The sequence below is a fragment of the Elephantulus edwardii genome, unplaced genomic scaffold (genome assembly GCF_000299155.1).
Source record: "Elephantulus edwardii isolate Elephantulus edwardi_28Jun2011 unplaced genomic scaffold, EleEdw1.0 scaffold00117, whole genome shotgun sequence".
In the NCBI taxonomy this organism is placed as follows: domain Eukaryota; kingdom Metazoa; phylum Chordata; class Mammalia; order Macroscelidea; family Macroscelididae; genus Elephantulus; species Elephantulus edwardii.
The window spans coordinates 6,887,306-6,909,506 of NW_006399867.1; the positions used below are offsets into that span (position 1 = coordinate 6,887,306).

The following is a 22,201-nucleotide window of genomic DNA, read 5'->3' on the forward strand; positions in this document are numbered from 1 at the left end:
ATCTCACCCCAGTCAGAATAGCAAAATTTAACAGAACAGCAAGCAACAAATGCTGGCGAGGTTGTGGAGAAACTGGAACCTTTATTCACTGTTGGTGGGAATGTAAAATGGTGTAACCACTGTGGAAGGCAGTATGGAGCTTTCTCAAAAAGTTGCAAATAGAGATACCATTTGACCCAGCAATTCCACTACTGGGAATACACCCCAAAGAGACCATAACTGACATTCAAACAGATATATGCACACCCATGTTTACTGTGGCTTTATTCACAATAGCAAGGAGTTTGAAACAACCCAGGTGCCCAAGAACAAATGAATGGCTAGAGAAGCTGTGGTATATTCACACAATGGAATACGACGCTGCATTGAAAAACAAGGAACTCATATTATTCAAAATGGGTGAGCCTGGAGGACATTATGTTGAGGGAAATATCTCAGTCGCAAAAGGACAAATATTGCATGATGCCACTGCTGTAAAATGGGACTGATATCAGGTTTGGGGTAAGACTGAGAAAAACTGGATAAATTGTGTATACTGCACTGAAACAGATGAGGGAGAGAATAATTTAAAAGCGATGTATGATAGGGTATTATGGTTATCACAAGAGTCCACAATTAAGGTTGCGTAGTGGAATGTACTTGGGGTGGTGAGACGGGTGCGGGGGGACTGTGTACCAGGGAGGGAGTTTTTCTTTTACTTTTCAAAGAGAGGAGAGAACTGGGGGGGTGGGGAGGGCTGGGTGGGAGAGAAGTGCAGCAATGAATGAATGGAAATCCAAAATCTCTGTAAATGTTCATTAAAATTATTAAAATGTAAAAAATTACCCAAAAAATTTTGTTGTTGTTGTTGTGTGCCATCAAATCAGATCCAAGTGGCACAGGAGGAGATTGCCTCTCCTCCAGCAGAGCATCTGGTGGATTTGAACTACTTGCTTTTGGGATTGCAGTGCAGCTTCTTGGCACTAGGCCACCAGAGTGCCCTCACTTTTTTTTCTTTTCTTTTCTTTTATATTGGTTTGCTTACAAAGTTCATATACATTGTATTTCACACTATTTTTCATTCACATAGTATTTCGTACAATCATTTCCAAGCATTATGCTTTACAAAATTAATCACCATTGGACCTATCATTACCTTCTCTTTCCAGGTCCCCACTGGATTCTTCCCATATTCTTTACCCACCAAATTGTACAACCCTATGGTTTTACCCCTACCCTTTCTCACCCCTCTGCTCCCATTCTTTCCCTCACTTGGGTCCCCATACATGGTTTACTAGTTATTCACCATCACAGGAACATGGAAACAGTCCAAATGTCCAACCACAGCTGAATGGATTAAGAAATTGTGGTACATTCACACAATGGAATACTAGGCAGCACTCAGGAGCACCGGTTTTGAAAAATAACTTGATAGACACTGGAGAGCATTATGCTGAGTAAACTAACTCAGTCTCATAAAGACAAATACTGCTAAGACTATTACTTTAAAAATAGAAAGATAATAGGTAAAACATCTGAACACATTTTTAAAGAAACAAACATTTCTATTCCTCTGATGTGAGTGGAAATAGACACTGAGAAAGAGAGAGGTTTACTAGAATGAATTGAGAGGAAGCAGAGGCAATACGATATACTCAGACAAGGTGCTGTAGAAACAACTAAAACAAGTCTAAAGAACATGCTTAAGCTCAATGATTTAAATTATTCCTCCTATTCATCTTGTTTAGGGAGCTTTGGTGGCTTAGTGGTAAGGAGTTGCACTGCCAACTCAGAGGCAAGCAGTTCGAATCCACCAGCTGCTCCATGGAAGAAGAATTTTCTCCCAAGTAATTCACTGTTTCTGAAAACCTGCTGGCTGGTGAGCTAGGAATTGGTGCCCACTCGCCGGTACACAACAACAACATCAACAATTACTTTGTTTAGGAGTCGTTTGTGAATCCAAAGACTATGGCTTGGATCCACCCAGGGGCTTCACATGACAAAGACCTAGAGATATGTTTCTATTAATGTTGTTGTGCCTTTGAGTAGAAACCAACTCATAGCTGACCATCCAGTGGGTTTTCAGAGGCTGTAAAATGCAAGAGAGGAGACTGCCCATCTTTCTCCTCCTGTACAGCTGTGGGTGGACCCAAACCATGTGCCTTTGCTTTGACACGAGACCACCAGAGCTGTAAAGATTACAGCCTTGTAAATCCTGTGGGACAGTTTCATTTTGTCACATGAGGTTGCTATGACTTGACAGCACTTAATCACAATTATGTTGTTTATATTGTTCTCTGCTTATTAAACCTTTTCTCATAGACATGTGAACTTTAATACCTCCTGACTCAAATAAATCTCAAATTGCTTAAATTTTGGGTATTGCTATCCAGATTAAAACATTTCTTTATTTTTGTAATTCATAAGAAGGAAGTAGGGGAGCTCTGGTGGCCTAGTGGCAGGGATCTGCAACTACAATCCCAGAGGCACGCGGTTCGAATTCACCAGATGCTCTGCAGGGGAAGGAGGGACAATCTCCTCCTGTACCAGTCAGATCTGATTTGATGGTAGACACACACACACACACACACACTAAAATTAAATAAAAAAAAAGAAGAAGGAAGTAAAAAAATATTTCTATTTACCCCGGGGAGAGCTGAGAACTGAGAACGCATTGCTTTCTTCACACAAAACTCAATTCAAACTCACTGTTGGCAAGTTGGTTCCAACCCATAATCAACTTCCATTGGGTGTCAAGATTGTAAATTTTTTTTTTTTACTTTTACTGATAGGTTTATTTCAGTACCAAGTTTTATAATTTTCCTTGATATTCCCTTTCTTTTCTTTTTTTACATTGTGTTTTATTTATTTACTTTTTAAAATTAATTTTAATGAACATTTACAGAGATTTTGGATTTCCATTCATTGCTGCACTTCTCTCCCCACCTAGCCCCCAGTTCGCTCCTCTCTTTTAAAAGTAAAAGAAACACTCCTTCCCTGGTACACAATCACCCCCCGACACACACATACCCCTCACATCACCCCAAGTACATTCCACTATGCAACCTTAATTGTGGACTCTTGTAAGATTGTAAATCTTAACAGGAAGACACTGCTTGTCTTTTCCTCATGGAGCAACTGGCAGATTTGAACCACTGGACCCTTTGAGTTAGTATTGCAACTTGCTCCAGACACGGCCAGAGCTCTCCTCTTAACTTTTTGCTGGCAACTGCAATGTGTCAAAAAGTTGTCAAAAAAATCTTTCCCCTTATTACAGTCGAGCCCTGGACAAGTGCTGGAATTAGAGTGAGTTTGGGCAGAAGTGAGTGGAGAAAGGTGACGTGCAGCCTGTCCACTGAGGGAAGACTCACATCAGCTCGTCCTGATCACTGAATCAACAGCTCACACAACCGTGTAAATGTCTATGGAGATTGAGTGTTCATCATATTATTAAAAGCCCTACGTTAAGTAAATTGTTGTTGTTAGGTGCCATCACGTCAACGACGACTCCTAGCGGCGCTATGAACTATACCATCCTCCTCATCTCCGTCATGAACAAGCCCACTGTGGTAACCACTGCGTTAATCCACCTTGTAGAAGGTCTTCCTCTTTTTCTCTGACCCTCCACCTTTTGGATATTGTTCCCTGGCTTAGGACTTGCTTCTAAATTCACAAAATTTTTCCTTGACCTACAATTCCCTTGTGAAAGTTCCTTTACTTCAGTAGGTTCTTAACAATACACTCTTAAGGGAGCTCTAGTGTCCTAGTGGCAAGAAGCTGCACTGCAGTCCCAGAGGTGTGCAGTTCGAATCCACCAGATGCTCTGCTGGAGAAGGAGGGGCAATCTCCTCCTGTACCAGTCAGATCTGATTTGACAGTACACACACACACACACAAACAAATAAAATAAAACAAAAATTAAAACAATACCCTCTTGTGAGAGGGGGAAAAAAAGAAAAAAAGAAAGTTCTGGAAATTCTAAGCCATTTCAGAGATATCACCTTTCATGATATCTCTCTCCCGGGACTGGTTCCTCCTGAGAATGTATCTGAAGATAAGTAAGACGAAGTTTCACCACACTTGCGTCTAAGGAACAAGCACTCTGGTTACATTTCCATTAAGACCAATTTGTTTGTCCTTTAGGCGGTTCATGAAATGTTCCAATACTCTGCAAATGTCACAATAAATAGAGAGCTACCATACAGGTTAGTGACGACAGTGCCTCAATTATTAATATTGGGAGTCAACTCATTGATACTCATTGATAATCACTTAGGATTAGTGAGAGCTAAAATAAAAAACTAGTACATAAACTAAAATGATGAATTACACCTTTCAGTGTTGTTGTTAGGTGCTGTCTAGTCAAGTACAACTCATAGTGACCCTGTGAACAAAAGATCTGAACCCAGTTCTGTCCTGCGCCATCCTCACACTTCCTGACACACAAGAGCCCATTGCAGCAGTCACCATGTCAGTCCACCTGGTTGAGGGTCTTCCTCTCCTTCACTGACCTTTCACCCTTCCAAACATCATGGCCCTCTCCAAGGAATAGCACCTCCTAGTAATATGTCCAAAATATGTAAGGTGAAGACATATCATTCTTGCCTCCAAAGAGCACACTGGTTGCACCCTCTTCAAGACATATCTGTTCATTCTCTTGGCCGTCCATGGGTTGCCCAGCCCTCTTCTCCAACATCACAGCTCAAAGGTGTCAATTCTTTTTTTGTCATCCTTAGTCATTGTCCAGGTCTCAGATGCATAGCTAGTAATCAGAAAAATTATGGCCTGAATCAGACGCACCTTTGTCCTCAAACTGACATTAATCCTCCTCAATAATTCCTAAAGGCCCCTAACTGCAGATTTTCCCAGTGAAATGTGTCTCCTTATTTCCTGACTGCTGGTACCATGGATCCAAGCAAGATGAAGCTGTTGACAGTTTCAATCTCCTCTCCATCCATCATGACACTGCCTATTGATCCAGTGGTAAGAATCTTTGTTTTCTTGATATTGAGACACAATCCATACCAAAGACTGCAACAAGTGCTTCAAGTCCTCCTCACTTTCAGCAAGCAAGGTTGTGTCATCTACATAACGCAGGTTATTGATGAGTCTCCCCCGATCCTGATGCCAAATTCCTCTTCATAGAGTTCAGCTTCTCAGATAACTTTCTCAGCATATTAATTAAATCTTTAGGTACTAACCAAGAAATATGCCAAATCACAGTGATAAGATTATATAGAAAACACATTCCACAGGGGATTTACAGCTTGTGTGCCTATGTGTAGGGGGGGAGGTTGGAAATCTGGAAGGATGTACACTAAACTGTTAAAATCTCTGCAGGGGTTAGGATTTCAAATGGTCTAGAATTTCCAGAACTTCTTTTGTCCTCGGAGTATATTGTGAAGCACCTACTGAACTAAAAACTGTGCCAAGAGGATTGCAGGTCAAAGAAAAACTTAGTTAATTAAGAAGCAAGCCATGTCCCAGGGAACAATAGGCAGACTTGGAACAACCATATTCTGAGTATGTAAGGGACCTCTACTTCCTGCTCAGCCCTGAATCAGGCTATGATTACAGCTTCTGGTATTTACTGCTCAGGACCAATAAACCAATAGTTATTGTTATTAGCTGACATCCCAGTTGGCCCTTAACTCACAGCACCGTCATGCACAATGAAGTGGGGTCACGTGCCAGTGATGGGTTGTGGCTCAGACCAAGGAGATCCAAAGGGTTTTCTGTTTAGCATCATAGCAACAACAAAGCCTCAATGACAGGCAGGAAGGGAGGGACTGCACTGAGGTGCCTTGGCTGGCTTGAAAGGTGAGAACTCTGCCGCTGAACCACCACCGCCCCCTCCAACATTATTACCGCCTCAGAAACTCCCCAATGAAGGAATCCACTAAAGAGAAGATGAAATCCATCAGGAGGAGCCGGTAGATTTCCTGGCCAATGAGAGTTTCCCAACACTGGAAAGGAAAAAAAAAAGAAAAGGAGTCAGGGTGAAGGATAGACATTCTCATCAGCATCCGACTGACCAAGTGCTTCTGCACCCAGAAAAGATCTACTTTAGCAAAAAATGCAGCTCTGGGCTGAGTTCCTCTTCAAAGGTGTTCTACTTTTCTGCATAGCTTTTCTCCCCATTAAGGTTCATCTTCCACATATATCCAAACTTTTTCTTTCTATCTGAGCTCCCAGGAGTCTCATTTCAGCCAGGAATAATCCGTTTCTTCTGGAGAGTGGGAGGCATCGTTCATAATGTCTCTGTTCTTTTTACTGATCAGTTTTAATTAGAGATGAATTTACAGCTATTGGATTAAGGAAGTGGCCTAGAAGATTTAATAAATCAACCCGCTCATATCCACTGAAATAAAGGTACATTTTTTCAAGAATTGGCCTTCTGTTCTGGGCCATAATATTGTCTTGGTTTGTGCAAATTGGTTGGAAGTATGAATTAGTTTATGAAGTGGTGATCAGAACCTTTGCAAGCAGTCATCACTACAAGCTGATGGACCAGAAGCTTTTTTATTCAGTTGAATGAGGAGAAGGAAGTTTTGGGTTCACAACCTAACTGAATGGATGGGTGGGTGAGCTGATGGATGGTGGATGAAGAGACAGATGGCCACATGAATGGATGGACGGATGTCAGGTGGACGAATGGCTGGGTAGATGGTTGGATGGACAGATAGAAAGATAACATAGAATCTGCTTTTATCAGCCCAACTTGGAGGGCGGGCTTTGAACCTGTTTGATAGTTAAGTTGGGAAGAGAAACTAAGTATATCATATTTTGTATGATAAGTTTCCGTCTGGAAACCAGTTGTGCTATTTGGGGGCTAGGGGACAAATGGTAACAGAAGTTGAACCATAAGACAATAATGATACCCTGAGGATCCAGATGGTCAAGAACTAAAGATGACTGAGGCTGTGGAGGCCTATTTTAATGGGGACCCCATTAAAAGGAGGGCATCCTAATAAGAAGATCGGAGATTAACTCTTTCTTGAACCTACATGGGATATTGCCCCCATGAGCTTTCACATATAACAGGAAAACTCTCTGGGGTGGAGAATGAATAAACAAACAACTCAAGTAGGTGAAGTCTGGAAATTTAGGACATGACTGCAAATGTCAGAATTGATGTGAAACTGAGGAGGACCTGAAGCGCTTGCTGCAGAAGGTCAAGGACTGCAGCCTCCTATATGGATTGAAGCTCAACATCAAGAAAACAGATTCTCACCACTGAGCCAATTGGCAGCATCAGTTTGGATAGTGAAGAGATTGAGATAGTTAACAGTTTTAGTTTGCTTGGCTCCACAATCAACACTCTTGGTAACAGCAGCCAGGAAATCAAGAGACGAATTGCATTGGGAAAGTCAGCTGTGAGGGACCTCTCAAGAGTACTGAAGAGCAACGACATCAGGCTGGAGACTAATGTGCGCCTGATCCAGGCTATAGTCTTCGCAATTACGTGCTATGCATCAGAGAGTTGGACAGTGAATAGGGTTGATAGAAAGAGAATTGATGCATTTGAGCTGTGGTGCTGGAGAAGAGTATTGAATATACCAGGGACTGCTAGGAGAACAAACAGCTTTGTCCTGGAGAAGGTGAGGCTGGAATGCTCCTTGGAGTCAAGGATTCTGAAGCTTCGTCGGACATACTTTGGGCATGTTGCAAGAAGGGACTGGTCCTTGGAGAGGGACATCATGTTTGGCAGAGTGGAGGGGCGGAGAAGGAGAGGAAGACCTTTGATGAGACGGATCGATTCTGTGAGTGGAGTGGTGGGAATGAGTGTGTTTGAGATGGCTAGGTTGGCACAGGATAGAAGAGCCTTTAGAACTCTTGTACACCGGGTTGCTATGAGTCACAAGCGACTTGATGGCACATAACAACAACAACAGAGTGGTGAAGCCTAGAGCATTCACACAGAAAATGGAGCATCACCCATCAAACTGGATCCTGCCCCAAACTCGAAAGCTGGCTGGCTGCATTAGTATTAAAATAGCTATCATCTTTCGTGATTGTGTACTGTACTAAGAACTGACCCTCTGGCAGATTTTCAGAAGCCATCACAGAGCAGCTGGTGAATGTGAACCATGTACCTTCAGGATTTAGCCAGGGTTAGCGAACATGAGCTGTGGGCTGGAAGTCTCTTGTCTAGAGTCAACCAGGACCTGGTGAGCCTTGCATTTAAAAGGCAGTTGGGCCCAAGGGCCTGCATCCCTCAGGCCTGCTGTTAATTGTGTTTGGGATGAACGTTCTCCCAAGTGGTACAGCACTGGTCTATCAATTTGCCGTACTGAGGTAACTTAGGGTTGCTGTGATGCTGAACGGTGTGTAAAATGCCATAATGGTCACCCACTGTGGACAGTGTTTGGTGGAACTCCCAGATTGAGACAGGCTTGGAAGCAGGAAAAGGCATCCGCTTCCTAAACCACATGCTTCTGGAAACGCTATGAATGTAGAGAAACGATGATAGTTAGAGAACAGGAGTCAGGTCTTTTTTTCATAGGGTCACAAGAAGTCATGCTCGACTCTTAACAACACTTAAGAACAACCACCTGCAGGACTTCAGTGCAGCCTCTTACCACGAGGCTGTTGAGTGCCTGCCATATGCCAGTATGGCTTATAACCATTTTACAGAAGTGAAAACTGAAGCTTGGAGACATTAGATAGCTCTGTAAAGGAACAGTTAGTCTTTGAATAAAGTCTGTCTCTAGAGCCTGGGCTTTTTAAAAAAAAATACTTTATTCTGTTTATTTTATTTTGTTGTTGTGTACCATCGAATCAGATCTGACTGGCACAGGAAGCCCTCCTTCCTTCTTGCTGCCTTCCAAACTTCCTTCTCTTCCCACAAGGGGTTCAATGCCAAACAGGAAAGAGGACAGCTCTTGAGCAAGCCACTTCCTCTCTGGCACCAAAAGGTAAGAAACCAGATGTAAGGCTGAACAGAATGCAAGCTCACTCACCTTCTCCCCAGACAGGGCCACGACATTGATCCAATAATAGCACAAAATTCCAATGATGGATATTTTCAGAAAGATGTTTCTAAACAACAGAAGAGGGGGAAACATCCAAACATCACTGTCACCATCCTCGTAGCGGTTATTAGCACTGTTTGCCAATATTTCCTTTTGATCCCATGGTAGTAAGACAAGTTTTCCCCACCTGTTGTTGGATAAGCCATGTCCAGCCTAATTGAAAACCACCTCTTAATATGATAACAGCCCTAGTAGTACAACCATCAATATGGTCTTGTAAACCATCAATGGAGACAAAGTCACCCTAGGACTTCAGGAATAAGGCATACTCAACTCCACCATCAACACCCAAAGCCCTAGTCCCTGTGCATGAAGTGTGAGAAAGGATAGGGTCACTTCACCTATTTGTAACCAAGCAACCAGCTTTAAACTTTACTCTGAGGGAGCTCTGGTGGCCTAGTGGCAAGAAGCTGCACTGCAATTCCAGAGGTGTGTGGTTCAAATCCACCAGATGCTTTGCTGGAGAAGGAGTGGCAATCTCCTCCTTTACCAGTCAGATCTGATTTGACGGTACACACACACAAAAAAAATAATAAAATTAAACAACAACAACAAACTTTACTCTGAGGCAAAGATGAGAATGTAAAGGCTCAGGGAAACTAGACTAATGGAAATGGAACAACCAGAATGGAAATAGTGAGAATGGTCACACATTGTGAAGAATACAGTTAATGTCACTAAACAACTTGTGTAGACATTGTTGAATGAGAATTTTAACTGTTGCATGAGCCTTCACCAAAAATACAAGAAAAAAAATTTTTTTAAAAAAAGTAGCCCTATGCAGCAAAGTTCTTTTTTAGCAAACATGCAGTTAAAAGGAGTTGTAGTCAAAACAGAATGAAAAGCCACTGGTTTTGGTACTGACATTGGTATAAACATCACCACTGCCAAGAACTGGCCAGGAAGAAGCTCACTCACCTATATTATGATATCATGATTTATTTTATCATGAGGATAAAATGTGGTGGTTGTTTATTGTTATGTTTGTTGAGTCAAAACTGACTCATAGTTGACCCTCCAGCATGTTTTCAAAGCTATAAATCACGTTGGAGAAGATTGTTCACCATTTTCCCATGGGGAAGCTGGTGGATTTGAACCACTTGCCTTTTGGTTGGTCGTACAACCCTGGGGCTGCTTCTAACACATACGGCATCTTTGTGAGAATCACAAAAAAGGAACCTCCTCCCAGCCAGTGAATTGCCAAAATACACTCCTTCTCACACACATACACCTACCTGTTTGAGTGTCATCTGAGTTTAAAATATACTCCTTCCTCCCACCTGCTGCAGCGTGTACCAGGGCTTACAGTTTGACTAATGGGAACACTGGGATAGATTTCAGTCCCAATACAACTTCTCAGCCAGTAATTTTTGTGCAGAAAGCTACTTGAACATCTGCGCAGCTCATTCCTAGAGCCAGGCCGGCAGCAATCGGGCAAAGTAAGCTATTACTTTGAACAAAAGGCAGAGATCTTCAATAGCTATAGATTCTGAGGTCTGTTCAGACTGTACAGCGAGGGCTCTTGATCCAAACTCCACCAACACACTTTGCTCTTGAAACTCAAAGCAGAGAATATTGATACGAAGCACAATACATTCTAGCTCCTACCCACTTTGTAGAAAAGCCCTGGGTATTTGGTGACACAGTCAACCTACCGGATCAGGAGGCTGTAGACTTGGTGCCGTGGGATCTCGTACTTTTCCACCAGCCTGAACATGGAATAGATGCGAGGTACAAAGAGATTGATGCAGGACACAACGAATGGTAGTAACAGCACTGCTCCAGGGTCCCTGTGACTTCTCAGGAACTGCAGGGCACAAAACGGGAGAATCAAGATATCAGCTGCGAACTGAGACCATGTCTGCCTACTCAAAAGAGTGCCCCCCACCCATGGCGGAATCCTATAAGACACTTGTCTGGGGTTAACTATTGTTGCTGCTACTAGGTACTATTGAATTGTCTCCAACTCATAATGACCCTTAGTACAACAGAAAGATGCGCTGCCCAATCCTGAATCCCCTTATTACTGTCCCTGAACTTGAACCCTCTGTGGCCAACTCTGTGTCATTCGTCTCATCGCATGTCGCCCTCATCTTTATTTTATTGTTTTATTTAAATTTATTATTAATTTCAGTAAAAATTTACAGAGACTTTGGATTTCCATTCATTCATTGTTGCACTTTTCTCCCCTCCCAACCCTCCCCCCTAGTACACCACCCTCTTGGAAAAGTAAAAGACAAATTCTTTCATTTGTTTTACAAACCCTCCCCCAGGTCCATTCCACCATATAGCCTTCGCTCTGGACCCTCGTCATGACAAAAATACCTAATCACATATCCCTTTTAAACAGTTTTCTCCCTCATCTGTTTCAATGTAGTATACATTATTGAATCAGTCTTTCTCAGTCTCCCCCCAACCCCAAGGTCAGTCCTGTTTTACAACAGTGGCACCATGCAGTATTTGTCCTTTTGTGACTGAGATACTTCATTCATCATAATGTCTTCCAGAGTCACGCATTTTGAATAATATTGCTTGAGTTCTTTGTTTTTCAATGCAGCATAGTATTCCATTGTGTGAATACACCATGGTTTCTCTATCCATTCATTTGTTGATGGGCACTTAGGTTGTTTCCAACTCCTTGCTATTGTGAACAAAGCTGCGATAAACATGGATGTGCATATATCTGCTTGGGTGGCAGTTATAGTCTCTTTGGGGTATATTCCCAGTAGTGGAATTGCTGGGCCAAGTGGTATTTCTATTTGCAACTTTTTGAGAAAGCATCATACCGCCTTCCACAGTGGTTGCACCATTTTACACGCCCACCAACAGTGAATAAGGGTTGCAGTTTCTCCATAACCTCACCAGCATTTGTTGCTTACTGTTCTGTTAAATTTTGCTATTCTTTGTGGGGTGAGATGATATCTCATAGTTGTTTTCCTCTTCTTTATTTTAAAATAATTTTAAAATGTATTCATTGTTGTACAGTTTCTCCCGCTTCATTTCCCCTCCCCTCAATGCATCTCTTGTTCCAGACTATTCTCCTACATATATTTCTTTCAAACAGTTCTTCCCCTCATCTGTTCCAATGCAATATTCATTATCTATCCACCCCTTCCCCACTTCCTCTCCAATCCCGCCAGGTCTGTCCTATTTCAGAACAGCAGTGCTATGCATTATTTATTTATCCTTTTATGACCAAGTTATTTCACTTAGCATAATGTCCTCAAGGCTCCCTCATGTTGTGTAATGTTTTATTATTTCATTACTTTTCAATGCTGCGTACTATTCCATTGTGTGGAGGAGGTACCATAGTGTTTCTATCCATTTGTTTATTGATGGGCACGTGGGTTGCTTCCATCTCTTTGATATTGCTTTGCTATTGTGAACAATGCAGCAATAAACATGGATGTGCATACATCTGTTTGAGTTGTGGCTCTAGTTTCTTTATATATGTCTTTCTCTTTTTCACTAGTGCTCTGCCCAACCAGTCTGAGGTCCTTCTCCAGGGACTGGGCCTCCTGAGTGACATTCTCAAAGTCTGTAAGACAAACTCTCACTATCCTTGCATCTAAAGTGCTTCTTCCACAATGGACTTGTTTGTTCTTTGGGCAGTTCATGAGATATTCAATACTCTTCACTGACATCACAATTCAGAGGCATCCTTTGCTCCTTGATCTTCCTTTTGCTTTGGTTTATTCTCTATCTCCTCTCTTCCTTACCAGCTCTAATAATTTCAAGTGGTTGTGAAGTAAATCTTTAAGGTGAAGAGCTCAGAAGGGTTTTTATTCCTGAAGCTACTTTATCATACTTTTTAACTGAAGTCCCTAAACACTGTGACTTAACATCTCCTGCCAAGGTATAACAGACTATAGTAATAGTAAACCTCTAGGTTTGTATAATCTCACTCCCATTTTTTTCCTGGCTGGCTTCTTATTCCTTTATTCATTCATTTTGTTGAGCACATACTATTTCCTGGGTTGTCTTATACTGGGTTCTCTTGAAAAACCAAACCAATTGCGAGAGAGAAAAAGATTTATTTCAAAGAAATGGTTCGTGGATTTGTAGAGGCTGCCAGGTGCCAAGTCTGTGGGTCAGTCCTCAGGGCAAAGGGCATCTGGGGAAGTGGACTAATCCAAGGTCAGTGAGCAAGGCTTTGGTCAGCAGCCTGTGATAGACTATGCCATTAGCGCTCCCCAAGATTGCTGACTTAAGAAGCTGACAAGCCCAAGGTAGGCAAGCTGCTGGTTCAAGTCCAGTGGTGATATGCCAGGTGTGGGATCGGGCCAAAAGTCCTTCAGCTTTGCCAGTGAGTCCACACACATATTCAGCGCAGGCCACATTCCTGAGACTTCTCCCTCATCATATCAGCCTGATCAGACCATCATACGTAGCTGCCTCTAATGCAACCTCATTAACATCATCCAACTCAATTACTCATTGCTGTCTAGTTGGAACTGACTCAGCTGACCCTCCAGTGTGTTTTTGTTTTCTTAATGAAAGTTTTTGCTGTACAGAGGTAACTCGTGGTTGCTGTGATACTGTGACACTGATGTGTCAAATGTGATAATGGTTATCCACGGTGGACAGTGTTTGGTGGAGTTCCCAGATTAAAACAGGCTTGGAGACAGGAGTGGCATCCACTTGTGAAACAGCTTGCCTCCGGAAACTCTATGAACTTAGAGAAATGATGAAAGCTATATAGGTGTTCATGTCTTTCGTTCACAAGGTCGCTATGAGTCGTCTATGATTCGACAGCACTTAACAACAACAACAACAGAAGTTTACAGAGAAGTTGGATTTTTTTCATTCATTCATTGTTGCACATTTTCCTCTATACCTTCCCAGTTCACTTTTTTAAAAAATAATTTTTTAGTGTGATTTTAAGAAAAGTTTACAGAAAACTTGGATTTCCATTTATTCCTTGTTGCACATTTTCCTTCCTACACCCCACCTCCAGTTTGCTTTTCTTTAAAAAAAAAATCATTCACTGTTACACAGTTTCCTCCCTCGTCCACTCCACCCCCCTCCCATCCACTTTTCTAAGCACAGCTTACCCAGGTCACTTAAAAAATTCCTTCTTTGTTTCATAATTTCCTCCCTTTATCCCACCCTCCCCCCTAGTCCACTTTGCTATGCATCTCTTATTCTGGACTGTTATCATACAAATAATACCTAATCATATATTCCTGTTAAACAATTCTTTCCTTCATCTGTTCCAATAGAGTGCACATTATTTACCCCTTCTTTTTTCAGTCTTCCCCCAACCTGTATGTCAGTATTATTTCATAAAAGTGGTGTTATACAGTATTTGTCCTTTTGTGACTGAGATATTTCACTCAGTATGTCCTCCAGGGTCATCCATGTTGTATAATATTCCAGTGCCGTTTAGGATGCTTTAAATCACCCAGGAGGAGACTGACCATCTTTCTCCTGGGCTGTCTCCGGTGGATTTCAACCTTGAGAGAGGTGACATCTATGGGTCAGCAGCACAGCTCTCAGCAGCCTGTGCTACCATAGTTCACCACACTCATACTCATCACTTTTGAGTCAGAGCTGACTCATGGCTGACCCTCCAGAGGGTTTCCAGAGGCTGCAGTTCACCAGTTCACACAAGAGGAGTGAGAGACAGCTGGTGGGTTCGAACCACTTGCCTTTGACTTGGCAGCATCACTCATTATCCCAGAGACACCTCAGAAGAAAGGCCTGGTAATCCAATCCCGAAAGACCACAGCCACTGAAAACCCGACGGGATCCCACACACACACACACACACGGAATCACTGAGAGTCTGAATTGACTTGATGACAACTGACTTGGAATTTGGCCAGAAGTCATTAAATCAAGTGACATAATTAGCCTGACCTGCATTGCAATTCTACAGGGAGGTGAACTATGGACACAATTAGTTCCATTTCAAAGGGGGGAAGGTAGAAACCTACAGAAAAAAAATAATACGACTTTGCTCAGGACACCCAGCTCATAAGTTTCAGTGCCCAAAATATGACATGTACACAAACGCCGTGCTTCCTTCAGCCACAGAGAGAAATGAAGTTCTACTACATTCCACAATGTGGATGAATCCTGAAAACATCATTGTGAACAGAACAAGTCGGGAGGAAAAGGACAAATATTCACTTACATGGAACAAACACTCATATAGAAACCAAAGATAATATAGAAACTAATAATATAGAAAGATAATATAGAAACTAATAATATTTGTGCTTGCAGAGGGTGGGAGAGAGGGAGAAATGTGGAGTTTTCACGTAGAGGAAGTCACTGAGTTTCTGTTAACGGTGATGGAATGGTTTGGAAAAGGACAGCACTAACAGTTACATGGAGTACTGAGAAGTAACTATGTCAGTCTAGAGACTAAGGTGTGCCTGATCCAGGCCATGGCCTTTGTACTTACTTACTATGCATCAGAGAGCTGGATAATAACAAAGGATGACAGGATAAGAATTGTTGTCTTTGAGTTGTGGTGCTGGAGAAGAGTCCTGAACATACCATGAATCACCAAGAAAACAAACAGATCTGTCTTAGGCTGAAACCAAGTGAGGGTAAAATTAAGTTTCTTCTTGGAGGCAAGGATTTTGAAGCTCCATCTCATTCTTTGGGCACATGGCCAGGAGGGACCTGTTCTTGGAGACAAATCTCATGGCTGGAAAGGTGGAGGGACAGCACAGGAAAGAAAGACTCCAAATTAGATGGATTGATACAATAACTGGGGTAATGGGGGTAGGTAGGTGTTTTGGAGTCAGTGAGTCTGTCTCAGGACAGGGCAGGCTTCAGAGGTGTTGTACACAGGGTAACTATGAGTCACAGGCGACTCAATGGCACATAACATCAACAACAATGGTTGCACATTACAACAATAATTACAAACAACAACAATGGTTACACAACACAGAAAAGAGAATGATTGTTGCTGAATTGTTGTTTTGTACCATTGAGTTGAAAGTGACCCATAGTTGACTCTCCACTGCATTTTCAGGGCTGTTAATAGCATGGGAAGAGAGTGCCCATCTTTCTCTCTCAGAGCACCTGGTATATTCAAATCACACACCTTTGCACTGGCAGCACAATTCCTTACCATTAAGCCACCAGAGCTCCCTTAGACCAGTGTGAATTGATAAATGTTTTGTTAATGTATGAGCAAGAGCCTGTGATGACGAAGGAAGAAATTCAAGCTGCCCTGAAAGAATTGGCAAAAAACAAGGCCTCGGGAATTGACGGCATACCAATTGACATATTTCAACAAAGAGACGCTGCCCTGGATGTGCTCACCAAGTTGCACCAAGAAATTTGGAGGACAATCACCTCACCAACTAATTGGAAGAGATCTATATTTGTTCCCATTCCAAAGAAAGGTGACCCAACAGAATGTGAAAATTATTGAACAATATCATAAATATCACACGCAAGCAAGATTCTGCTAAAAATTATCCAAAAATGACTAGAACAGCACATCAACAGAGAACCACCAGATGTGCAGGTTGCATTTTGAAAAGGCCATTATACTAGAGATATTATAGTTAATGTTAGATGGATCTTGGGTGAAATCAGAGAATACCAGAGGAATGTTTATCTGTGTTTCATTGACTATGCAAAGGCATTTGACTGTGTGGATCACAACAAACTATGGCTGACTCTGAGAAGAATAGGAATCCCAGAACACTTGATTGTGCTTATGTGAAACCTATATTTGGACCATGAGGCAGACATCAGAACAGAGCGAGGAAACACTGCATGGTTCAAAATTGGGAAGGGCGTATGCCAGGGACGTGTCCTATCTCCGTATCTTTTCAATCTATATGCAGAACAGATCATCTGGAAGGCTGGGCTTTGTGAGGAGTGTGACATCAGGATTGGAGGAAGACATCATCAACAACGTGCTTTATGCAGATGACACAATTTTGCTTGCCAAAACTGAGGAGAACCTGAGAGATTCATATGCTTCAGAAGGTCAAGGACTGCAGCCTTAAATATGGACTGAAGCTCAATATTAAGAAAAATTACCAATGGGCCAAATGGCAGCATTATGATAGAAGGAGAAGAGACTGTGATTGTTAACAGCTTCAGCTTGTTTGGCTCCACAATCATCACTCTTGGTACCAGCAACCAGGAAATAAAAAGACAAATTGCACTGGGAAAGTCTGTTGTCAGGGGTCTCTCCAGAGGACTGAAAAGCAACAACATCAGTCTAGAGACTAAGGTGCACATGATGCAGGCCATGGTCTTTGAAATTACTTTCTAGGTGTCAGAAGGCTGGATAATGACGAGGGAAGATAGAAGGAAAATTGATGCCTTTGAGCTGTGGTGCTGAAGAAAAGTATTGAATATACCACAGACTGCCAGGAGCACAAACAGATTCATTCTGAAGAGAGTTAAACCAGGCTGCTCTTTGGATGCAAGAATTCTGAGGCTTCATCTGACATATTTTGGGAGTGTTGCAAAGAGGGAGCAGTCCTTGGAGAGGGACATCATGCTTGGAAAGGTGGAGGGACAGAGCAAGAGAGGAAAGACTCTCAATGAGATGAACTGATTCAGTGACGGGGGTAATGAAGGTGGGTGTGCCAGAGACAGTAAGATTGACACTGGATCAAGCCTATTTCAGGGCTATTGTACATAGGGTTGCAATGAGTCACAAGTGATCTGATAGCATATAACAACACCAACAGCATGTATATTTTCACTGTAATAAAATGGAAAGCTTAACATGTAGCCTTTCTTCATTATCCACAATGCCAGGCACCAAGTCGACCCTCCAAGGCATCTCTATTCCAATTTACATATTCAAGAAACCTAAAACTGTCAATCCCATTTCATGTAAAAGGAATCCAGAACTCAGAAAGAGGAAATAACTTGCTCAAACCCACCAAATACACCATTTATTGAGCAGCTAGATTATGGATGAGACCTTAAGGATATAATCTCAAAAAACTCTCAAACTCATTGCCATCAAGTCAACACTGAGTCCTAGCTGACTCTCTGGGTTTTCTGAGGCTGCAAATCACACATGAGGAAATGACTCATTTTTCTCCCTTCGAGCTGCTGGTGCATTTGAAGCATCACTGTTAGGTTGGCAGTGCAACTTTCTACAGACAATGTCACCAGAGCTTCGTAAGGATGTGACAGAGATAATAACAGAGGAAGAACAACTAGAACTTGATCCCAGGTCTGGGTGAGAGTTCCCACTCTCCCTGCTCCTCTGGTACTACTGCCTGGTGGGCACACACATGGGTGATCTGGACAGAACACAGGTTCAGCGAAGGTGCCTACATTCTGCATTTGTAACAAGCTTCCAGGACACATCAGCGCTGCTGGGCATGGACCACTGCTTAGCAGGGGTCTGGGCCCCAGTGTGCCCCTCCAGCCTCCCGTCTCTTCTCTTGATCCCCTGTGCTTGGACTCTGGTGCTGTCGCCTCTGTGGAGTTACCTCTGAGTTGAACTCAGCCAGGTAGTACACAGCTACACAGCAAGCAACAGCCACGCCGGTAGAGACAAACCAAGCCGCTGCATGAGTTGATAACCGGGTCAGCCGCTGATTCAGTGTAGACTTGGTGTTCTTCTGCAGGATTTCGGAAAGATTCTCCTGCAAACACAAAGAAGTGAATTCCCCAAGAGTTGCTTTTCCACAGTCAGCCAAGACTCCCAAGATCCACCTCAGATACCCCAGGAAAGAGAAAAGGGGAAGTCGGTGATGGGTATGGATCATGAGAGACCCTGGAGAGAATTTCAAATGGTGCCAAGACCCCCCCACCCCCCGCTCTTAGCACATTGAGAGCTTCTACCACCTTAGAGGGATAGGTAGAATTAATTACTGGGGCCACGTTCTCTGGGAAGACACATTACGAGAGTTCTTCTTTAGAGCAAGGTTAAGTAAGAAGGAAGGTTATCTATAATAAGGAAGAAGTTAACATCTTTAATTCTCTTTTCCAAGCTCTTTGTTTAGAATTTTTTCTTGCTTTTTCCTTAATGATTTTTTTTCATTCCCTATAAGCCAGACCTTCTCTGTTTTGGTTCAGCTAGTTCACTGGGAGCAAGGGAGCTGTCTTCCATGCATCATAGGATGTTTAACAGTCTCCTTGGCCTCTGCTCACTGGAGGCTGGCAGCACTTTCAGTGTGACAACCAAGAAAGTCTATACACATTGCCCAATGTTTATCATTACCACCAGGTGAAACCCAGTGTTTGGTTTTTTTGGCCAAACTCATAGGAAAGAAAGCATGATTCCTTCTTATTTTGAGAAAAGTCAAGGACATCCTGGAGGAGGGAGGAGACAGACTGTGGGGCAGGCGGGTTGAGAAGGCTTACTCTTATCTCAGTGCTGAAGTTCTTCTGTTTCTGCTGCACCGTTTTCTCGTGAGTCATGGTGAAGTCCCAGCAAAAGACAAGCTTAGCGATCCCTTTGGTGTAAAGGTGGGGGTTAATGAAGTTGTTCCGGAAGTACTTGGCCATGCTAGGGAAGGCAGAGACCCAATATCCAAAGGTTAGTACAATAGGGGCTGTAACGGGAAGGTAATTTCATTCAACCAAACAAAGAAAACCCTGTCATTAAAAGAGAAAGGCAGCATAGAAAAACAAGGAACTCATGCAATATTATTCAAAATGGGTGACCCTGGAGGACATTATGCTGAGTGAAATATCTCAGTCACAAAAGGACAAATACTACATAGTGCCACTGTTGTAAAAGAGGACTGACATAGGGGTTGGGGAGAGACTGAGAAAGATGGGTTCAATAATGTATACTGCATTGAAACAGATGAGGGAGAAAACTGTTTAAAAGGTATATGTGATTAGGTGTTATTGTCATGACACGAGTCCAGAATGAAGGCTGCACAGTGGAGTGGACTTGGGAGGAGGGATTGTATAACAATGAAAGAATTTTTCTTTTACTTTTCAAAGAGAAGAGTGAACTGGAAGGGAGGGGTGGGCAGGGAGAAAAGTGCAAAAAGAATAAAAATATCAAGACAGAAAGAAAAAAGAAGAGAGAAAAAGGCAGCATTGAAGAGCTACTTCCAAGCTCCGTGCTCGCTAAGCATGACAATGACATGGCTTGTTTGGAGGTGTAGCTTTGCCAACCCAGGGATCTTTGCGATACAAACTATTCTGAGCCTCGGTTTCCCCATTTGTGTAATGGGGAAAAGGAGTCTCTGGATGGTGTAAATGGAGTAAAACGCTCAGCTTCTAACCAAAGATCACACCAAAGGTTGCTTCTAATAAGTGCCTTGGAAGAAAGATTAGGCATTGTGCCAAAAAAAAATCAGCCACTGGAAGTTGAAGGGAAAACTAAGTCTAAAGAGAGGTTCATAGGAAACTGAGCTGTTGAGAAGTGGAGATGAATCATTTCTTAATATGTTATTTTATCAATAGAAGTTCATTTTGTACCACTTTACATATTTTCCATGTTCATGCTTCATTCTTAATTGCATTTAAATTACAAAAGTATCCCGAAAAAAAATCAGCCACTGAAAAGCGTATAGAACACAGCTTTCATATTTTTCTTATTGTTTACTGTTGAGTCAGATTCAACCGGCACAGGAGGAGATTGCCCTTCCTTTTCCAGCAGAACATCTGGTAGATTTGAACCACACACCTTTGGCATGGCAGCACAACACAGCTCCATTTGGACACACATCCATAAGCTAGAGTTGATTTATGGCAACTGGTAGCTGGTTATAATGGGGATGTTAACAGTCCCTACCACACAGAATTATTATGAGAAACAATGGATAATACATGGTTATGATTTGAATTGTTTTCCCTAAAGTTATATGTTAAAGTCCTAACTTGTGACTGAACCTGTATCTGACCTTCTTTGGAGATATCGGGCCTTTGATGGTGTAATCACTGAAATGAACCAGGTCTTACCTAGGTCAACTAATCTCAATTCATTCTCATTGAATAGGAACCAAATCAGAGCTGATACTCCAGCAGGCTTTTAAAGACTGTAAATTACACGGGAGGCACATCAACAAGAACAAAGGTGAATAACTCAGTCACAAAATAGGCACAGAGAAGGAAAAGACCCTTCACCAAAGAAGACATTCAGATGTCAAAGAAACACATGAAGAAATGTTTAAAATTTCTAGATATCAGAGAGATGAAAATCAAAACAACTGTGAGATATCATCTCACCCCAGCAACGATAGCAAACAAAGTTCAACAGGGCAGCAAACAACAAATGCTGGTGAGATTGTGGAGAGAATGGAACTCTAACTCATTGCTGCTGGGAGTGTAATATGGTGTAACCATTGTGGCACTTTGTAAAAACTTGGAAATAGTCATACCATTTGACCAGTAGAAATACCAGCCATTCCACTACTGGGAATATACCTTAAGGTAATCAGAGTAACCACGCAAATAGATGCTTGCACTCTTATGCTTATTGCTGTGCTATTCACAATAGTAAAGAGATGGAAGCAACCCAATTTCCGATCAACAAATGAATGGATAGAAAAAACTATGGTATATTCACACAATGGAATATTACACAGCACTGAAAAACCATGAACTCATTAAACATTACATAACATGGGGGAGCCAGGAGGACATTGCACTAAGTGTAATATCTCAGTCACAAAAGGACAAATAATGGCATAACACTGTTAGTGTAAAATATGACAGATTGGGGAGGGGGAGCTGGGGAGAGAATGGGAAAAGAGTGGATAGATAATAAACACTGCATTAGAACAGATAAGGGGAAGAAGTGTCCAAAAGGCATATATGATTGGGCATTGCATGTATGACAACAATCTGAAACAACATCTGGTGCATTGTTGGGTGGGGTGGGGAGGAGGAAGAAAATGTGAAACAATGAACAACAACAACAAAAAAGTAAAAAAAAAAATCATGAGAAGAGATTGCCCATTTTTCTCTGAAGGAGCAGTTGGTGGATTTGAACCTCTGCTTTTTGGCAGTGCAATTCCTTACCCACTAAGGTACCAGAGCTCCCTCTTGCTGGGGTAGAGAAGTCCTAATATCGTGTGACTTCTATATGTTGTTGTTGTTGTGTACTGTCAGGTTGGAACCAACCTACAGCTGATCCTCAAGTGAGATTCAGGGGAGATAAACCACATGGGAGGAGACTGCCTTTCTTCCACAGAGAAGGTGGTGGATTTGAACCACATTTGACTTGGCAGTGTAATTCCTTACCATTAAGCCACAATTGGCTATGACCAGTG

At 42.2% G+C, this 22,201-nt stretch overlaps 1 protein-coding gene across 1 annotated transcript in view; it reads right to left on the reverse strand.

The window, feature by feature from the left end:
• The window catches only part of TMC5 (transmembrane channel-like 5), a 74,607-nt gene that overhangs the window by 21,951 nt on the left and 30,455 nt on the right, over positions 1–22,201 (reverse strand). The window contains 5 exon segments of the mRNA XM_006892713.1: positions 5,848–5,945; positions 8,943–9,021; positions 10,670–10,821; positions 18,455–18,610; positions 19,332–19,476. Coding sequence (XP_006892775.1) covers positions 5,848–5,945; positions 8,943–9,021; positions 10,670–10,821; positions 18,455–18,610; positions 19,332–19,476 — 630 coding nt within the window.